Source organism: Enhydra lutris, unplaced genomic scaffold (assembly GCF_002288905.1).
Source record: "Enhydra lutris kenyoni isolate GAN:26980312 unplaced genomic scaffold, ASM228890v2 scaffoldscaffold58, whole genome shotgun sequence".
Classification (NCBI taxonomy): domain Eukaryota; kingdom Metazoa; phylum Chordata; class Mammalia; order Carnivora; family Mustelidae; genus Enhydra; species Enhydra lutris.
The window spans coordinates 546,108-553,545 of record NW_019154142.1 but is presented as its reverse complement, the minus strand read 5'-3'; the positions used below and the strand labels follow the sequence as shown (position 1 = coordinate 553,545).

At 45.8% G+C, this 7,438-nt stretch overlaps 1 protein-coding gene across 1 annotated transcript in view; it reads left to right on the top strand.

Annotated features, from left to right (window-relative positions):
- The first annotated feature begins 305 nt into the window (after positions 1–305).
- The window catches only part of LOC111158216 (5'-nucleotidase domain containing 1), a 135,290-nt gene continuing 128,157 nt past the window's right edge, over positions 306–7,438 (top strand). Inside the window, exons 1-2 of the mRNA XM_022520133.1 lie at positions 306–488; positions 5,963–6,054. Coding sequence (XP_022375841.1) covers positions 396–488; positions 5,963–6,054 — 185 coding nt within the window. The 5' untranslated portion in view covers positions 306–395. The remainder of the gene's footprint in view (positions 489–5,962; positions 6,055–7,438) is intronic.

The window sequence follows — 7,438 nt, the reverse complement described above, 5'->3', positions numbered from 1 at the left end:
GCCCCGGTTAATTTTGGCAAAGGTTTTGTGTCCACGGGGACTCACCTGCACCCCCTGCTCCAGCAGAGGTGGAGGGGCTCCCGGCTCTCCCGCCTTCGCGACCGCGGTGCGGGGCGGCGGCGGGCCGCAGGGCGCCGAAGCTGCGGGGGCGGCGCGGGCAGGCGGGCCGCGCGAGAGGCGGGGAGAAGCGTGGCCGGGGGCGGCGCTCGCGGGCGCGGGAAGGGCTGGAGGCCGACGCGCTGCGTCCCGGGGGTGGCCGCAGCCCCGCCCCGCCCCGCCCCGCCCCGCCCCGGTCCCGTCCGGTCCCATCCCCGCAGCGTCCCGCAGCGTCCCGTCCGCGGGCTCCTCGCACCCTCCCGGCGCCCGAGGCGCTCTCCAGTGCTTCCAGCGCAGCCATGGCTCAGCACTTCTCCCTGGCCGCCTGCGACGTGGTCGGCTTCGACCTGGACCACACTCTGTGTCGCTACAACCTGCCCGAGAGCGCCCTGGTGAGTGGCGCGGGCTGCCCGGGGCGCACGGCGGGCACCTCCATGGCGGCCGGGGCCGGACTTCCCTCGGGGCTCAGGGCGGCGAGCGCTGCCGGGGGCCTGCGGCCGCCACGCCCCTGCGCAGAACTCGGCCTCCCACCGCGAGGCCGGGCGGAAGTGTGCAGCCCCGGGGCCCTGCCGGTGCGCTCCACACTGGCTTGCTGTGCCCAGCTGTAAGCCAACTTTGAGAGAGCCGTGGGGAGGAGAAGGGGCGGAGGGGCGAACAGTGCAGAACCGGCCAGGAGAAGCGGTTCCAGGGACAGAAGGCGGGGCGGGGCCAGGGGAACTGGGGGTGTCTTCTGCAGATCCCTGGCCTTGGATCTTCGCTGCTGGTCATTCTGGGCGCCAGCGGCGCTCCAGTACAGCCACCTGGGCTTGTATTTTCCGGGTGTGCATTTTTCCTTTTCGTGTCTGTGCGACCACCTGTCAGTTCTTAAACACTGCAGTCAGGGAGAGATTGCGTGGTGTGTGGGAAGGAACGCTAGCCGAGAAGTCATTAGAATTGTAGCCCCTATTTTGCCTTCTACCAAGAGACAAAAATGAACCTTTACTGCCCACTTCCTACGTGCACCATGCCCACTTTGAATAAGTTCTAATCCTAACAACAGCCTACTAAGCTGGGGTTCTCCCAGACCTTTGGAAAGAAGGGGGAGTGAAGTATGTCTGATTCCACACCCTCAGGTGAATTGCCTTTCCTCCCCCGTTCCTTTGGTTTCATACGGACTGATGTAAGAAATCAACAGGAATTTTTTTAGTCAAAGATCTAAGCATCAAAGCCTTCTAAAAGAGCTGGCTAGGAGCATTGTGTTCAGAGCAGGGCTCCACGCCCAGACTGCCTGGCCTAGGGCACCAGCGTCTCCATTATTAGCTCTGTGACCTTGGGCAAGTTACTTTTTTTTCAATCCTCAGTTTCCCCATTTACAAAAATGACACAAATAATCGGATTTACGGCAAAAGGTTGCAAGAATTAAGTGAGGAGTAATAGATGTATAATGCGTAGAGCAGTGTCTGACCCATACAAGTGCTTTTATGGTTACCATCCAAACCATTTTTAAGCCTCGCCATTTATGGTTAGAGCTCAGGGCCTCTGGTACAGACATTAGCCAGTGCTGCTCCTCTTCGCGGTGAGGTCAGTGCTCCAACCCGAGGTTCAGGTATCTGTCAGTGGTCAAAACCCAGCGTCTGAATTGCTCATGTGCTATCTATGCACAGATGCTAAAAAATAAAAAAGGTGTTACACTTTTCTGCTTTCCTTCTATACCGGTGTTTCCTTGGTCATACTGAAAGTTGAGAAGGCTTTTCTTTTTGATCTTCGGCTACTACTTTTTCTAGACCTTTGATTCATATTTTCCTTCCGCACGTGCCTTTCAGGTTCCCTCCTGGAAAATGCGAGTTTTCTTGCATCTCCTCTGTGGCCACCTTCACCTGAAGGAAATATTGTTAAACCACTCATGTTAAAACCCATTTTGTGCCTGTGTGCAGGTCACGTCTCAGCATGCAAGATCCTCAAGGACAAGGATTCTTTTCTACAAACCTCCCTCTAATATAAGGGAGGCTTAAAGATTGAAAGTAACCTAGTGTGTTAGGTGTGATCCTCTTTGGCTCAGAAATCTTCTGTGAAATGCCAGCAGTGTGCTTGCTGAGCACCATAATAGAACTGAATACAGAGATAGACACAGGCTTTCCAAGTGGCTGTTGTACTGAGTAAAGATGATGCCTAGTTGGTTTTGGCCCCCTGTAGTGAGGGCAGTATCATTCCTGGAGGCCTTCCCTCCACCACACCAACTCCTCTGTCAGATATCATCTGAAATAGCATTCCTTTTGGAAAGCTTTCCCCTATCCCCTAAAGTTTACCCTTTCCTTCCCATCCCACCTCCAATTTTCCATAAAACCCTTAATTTCTGAAAGCACTTACACACAGCTTAAAATTTCCTCTTAACCTATTGGAATCTTCCCCTTGATTCTAGAGTCATGTCTCCCTGACATTAGAATCTCTGGCAGTTTCTTGTGTGTTCTGTGTGCTGAACTGAGTGCTTGGCATAAAATGGGTTCAGTCAGTAATTGTGGAATGACTGAATAAAAAAGATATTTTAATAACTGAATATGGCACAGTCACTATTCTAATAAGCATTCAGTTTAATTGAGCTGGTTAGGTCTTTACAAAACTTTGTAAGATTGTTGCTTTGTCACAGTCGTTTGGAGATGAGGATAAGGAGGCACAAAAAGGATAAGTAGCTTATCCAGGATTGTCCTGCTAGCGGGCTTCTGTTTCCACCGCTTGGCTTTATATGTGCCACAAAGCCTAGAGGAGCTGTCTGAAGTGACTGGTGCTTGAGCTGGGTACTAACACAGGAGTTAAAGCTGGCAGGGAGGAGGCAGGGGGGAGCACTTTGGACAGAGCAAATACAGCCTGGGTAAAGACCCAGCGAAGAGAACTCTGGGAAGTGCAGGTATCCAGCACCAGACAGGGAATGGCAGAAGATGTTGGAGAAGTCAGTGGTGACTGCATCGTGGAACACTGTGAGGGCCTCTCCCATGAGTGTCATAGGCATTTAATAAGTGCAGAGTGTGTGCAAAGGTGGGACTGGGTGTGTTGCTACACCTGGGGACTCAGGAAAGCCATCCTAGAAATGATGACCCCTGTGCTCTCCGGGGGTTGCAGACTCGGAAGTGGATGGGGCTAGCAGTTAAGCCCCATGTGGGAGTGGGGGTGGGACCTGGGACAGCTAGGAGAGTGGGTTTGCCTTCTGAAGACACAACCACACTCAACTTTTGCCAACATCTATGTGCCATGAGGAAGTAGGGGCTCAGTCTCTTAAAAGAGCTGATTCTTTTAAGGTAAGTTAGATATCTGAACTTGTTTAAAAAAAAAAGAAAAAGAAAGAAAGAAATCTGACCTTGTGTCTGAAGTCTCCGAATTTTTAAACATTAGCTCATTTTCAAACAGCAGGATTGTAGGGTTGTGAGACAGATTTAGCAAAGAAAAAAACAAAGCACCCAGTTCAATTTGGATTTCAAATAACAAAAACATTTTTATCAGATGCTTGTTCTGCAGGGGATGTGCTTATCCTAAAAAATTCATTGTTGTTTATCTGAAAATCAGATTCAGCTAGGTATTTCATATTTTATCTGGCACTGTGAAGCGGGAATCAAACCTGATTTGTGATCTGCATATAACTTACAGGACACCAGTGTGCAGCTGCTGTGTGGTGTGTGTTACTAGTCACGGGAGACTGCGAGTGAGTCAGTGACCCCGAAGTTTGAGAGAGGAAGGGGGCTGCCCGTGGAGGCCCTGTGCCATCAAGGTTTCTGAGGTGACCCAACAAAATAGAAAAAGGTCCAAGAACCAAGGCATCAGGACTAGGACACGTTTCAGAGGCACAGACTCCCTTATTTTTCTCAGCACCACTATTCTCTCGTTCTCCCAGCACGTTGACCTCATTCTCTCCTATTATAGAAACTTCTCCACGAGGTGAGGAGCACAGCTGTGGACGCCCCTGTTGGCAGCCCTTCTGGAAAGGGCTCCTTTGTCTTAGGAAGGTTTCCGACCTCATTGGAATCGCATGCCCGTATCTTTATCAGGATTGCCAAAGGGTGAGAAAGTCCAGGACTGAATAAAGTGCCTCGACCAGAGGCGAGATTAATGGTGTCAGTAACCATTGGTAGCTTGAAAGTGGCCATGGTGGGGATATTTATTACCATGGAAATGGGCAGACGGTACTTATCAGGGAGGTATATATACATATATATGTATATATATATCCAGTATAAGACTGATAATAAAAGCAAATACTTAAATTGAATTTACTTGTATGAAGGCACTGCTCTAAAGCACTTTACATTTGTTAATCCCATAGCACTGGTCTCCTGCGAGGGAGGATCATGATGTGTATTTTTATTGTCCACAGTACTCTGGACCTCAGAGTGACCCAGTACATGTTTTATTTCATTTCTTTTTTTTATGATTGAACAAAAATCCACAGAACATGGAAAGCCAGTGATTTTCAGTCATCTCTGGGCTTCAGGAATCCTGACCTGGACCCCACCCTAGCCTGTAGGCCTGAAATTTCTGGGAGGTTTTAAGATCTGTCACTATGGTTCTGAATCACCGCCAGGGGTGGGAAGTGTTGATATATCCTGTTGACATAATGTGAGCTATTAACAGTTGACCTGGTTCAGTGTCACACTGCATTGCATGGGAGTACATGTATAGTGAGTGATTTTAATTAGCTTCAGGACAGAGAACAGCTCTATTTGACAGGGAGCTTTTGATTTCTCTGCACTCATCTCCTGATGCTCGCACCCAAACCCAGGCATGTTCGGGCCTCTGGGTTTCTGGACTTGGCGTGCTCCCTCCCTCTGGATTCACCCAGCTAACTGTTACAGCTTGCAGGGGTCAGTGTAAGCATGGTTACCTCAGGGAGGCCTTCTTCCGTCCCTTTCGCTGTGTCTCTACCCTCTCCGCCCTTGTGCCACCTCATGCTGGCAAAGAGGTTATGGGTTCACGTAGAGTAGAAGGGTCAAGTTGCTCGAGTATCATCTTGGTCACTGCTCATTCTGACCCCAGGCCAGCGTTCAGATTCAGGTTCAAGTGCATCTGATGCTGACTTAAGAACACTGTTTGAAGGAGAATGGGGTAGGGCCACTGTGGACCTTTGTCTACCTTTTGCCTACTTTTCGCTTGGGATACACAGTTCTCTAAAAATTTGAGCCAACCCTTTAGAAAAAAAATAAGACACATCACTCAAACACTTGGGATTTTGTCGTTGAGAAATCAGAAGATCCGTTTATCTTTGTACTTATCTCTAGAAGTTTCCTTTGTCCTTTTCCCTCAGTTTTCCCTATGGCGGAGATATAAGAGATATTTCCTGTATCTGATGGAAGCCCCTTGATTCTTCCTTCAGGTCATCTGCCTGGTTCCCGTGTGTATTTCCCTTTGAGACTCCCCTGTGTCAGTGACAAAACTAAAACAACTTAGTGACAAGTTTGATGTCCTTTATTCATGGGAGAATGATCTATGAACTGGGGAAGAACAGTGCCCCATAAACACCATCCACTAAGGATGGGCTGAGGATAGATGGAATGATAGAGTAGTCAATAAGTTTATCATCGTGGTGATCTGTTAAATAAGTTTATAAAGCTTTGTCAAGTCTTAATGATCTCCAACCCTTAGAATTCAGGAGTAAGACTGAGCATTGTCCTTGGTTATGAAATTGTATACTGGTGGTCTAATTCTGCACTATGAAAAGACACAGTAGCTACCTGGGCCTCTCAGCGGTGGATAAATTGATTGCATTAAAGGGGGATTAAACTGCAGAACTTCACAGTTAGATTTCTCTCCCATCTGCCCCATGAGTAACTCCAGTAGGTTTTCAGGTCTGTGAAATTAGGAATGAATAGCGAGTTTTATATTTATTCCTTTTTCTTATTTATAGCTCATTTATAATAGCTTTGCTCAATTCCTGGTCAAGGAGAAAGGGTATGACAAGGAATTGCTGACTGTGACTCCAGAGGATTGGGATTTCTGGTAAGTTCTTTTTTTTTTAAGGTCTTCCTATTCCCTCTGATTCTCAAATATTGCTGAATAAACTTTAGTGCTTCCTTTTCTGTGGAGACATAAATTGAAATGTGAAACTGAATCAAAGGACAAAAATGCCTTCTGTATTAAAAGTTTTATGTTTCATAAATCAAAGCCTTTTCTGCTTTAAATTAGATTTGTTTAATTAAATATGTAAATTAGCTAAAAGCTTATTCACTAATTTGGTACTTGTATATGGCTGAAGTTTGTCTTAAGTTTCAGAGGTTATTAAGAACTGTCTCTAAAATTTACATTTTTTCATTAAAAAAAAGTTTGCTTGATTGCCTTTCAAATGCAGAACCATAGAAGAGGAAGAATCATCATGTTTTGAATAAGTGTGTGAACTGGAACATTGGGTTTTCTATAATCTGAATAGACATTACTATGTCTAAGACTCTTACTGCTTCCTCCTTTCCTAGGTTAGGTTTTTTCACTTCCCAAGGCTTGTTTTATCCCTCTTCCTCATCTAAACAACAAAATAAAAATCCTACACTTAAACATTGCTCAGTTGAAAATTAATAATAATCCTAAAACACATAGAAACACATGCAGAATTAATTCTAGAGCAATGATGTTTATCTATTATATATTTCTGCAATATTTGGCTAGTCCTTTTTGATGTATCCCTTTTCTAAAAAGAAGAAACAAATATTTTGCTATATAAAACCACTGACTCTGGAAATTTACTATGAACCAGAGTCAGTAAGCCTTCTAAAGTACCACGTCATTTTTTGTTTAGTTCTCTTGGTATTTGGTGGCCATTATACCTCCTTGCTTTTACTATTCACAATAATGAATCTGTCCCCACTTTTCTCCCCAAATCCCGCAAGTCTTTTACAGTGAGGAACCTAAAACTTAGTATTTGACTTTGTTTTAGTGGTTTTCAATAATATGCCCTGCCCAGGGGGCAAGTTTTTATAACCTGACCTCAATGGAGGCAATTTCTGAAGAGTATAGGAGAGACCCTGGCTATATCTGGCGGTCTATAAATTTGGGCATGCGCATGTGTCTTATTTAATGAAAAACATTTTGTACATTTCAACAGAGACATACGATGGAGTCCCTTTTTTTGTTCTCCTTAAGTTTTAGATTCTTCTTTTTTAAAAGCGTAAGGATTTTACAACCTAAACACGCTCTATTTCAGTTTCCCTCATGACAGTTTCCTTTGCTCTGTGGATGGTACTTCATTTTAGGATTCTTGGCTATTTTTATTTGTTTGACTAACATATCATTCATGTGGGTGGAAGAATCCCTTTTTAGCATTGTAACTTTTTGAAAATATAGATTATTATTCCTTAGGTTAGCTGAATCTATGAACTGATTGGTAATCAGA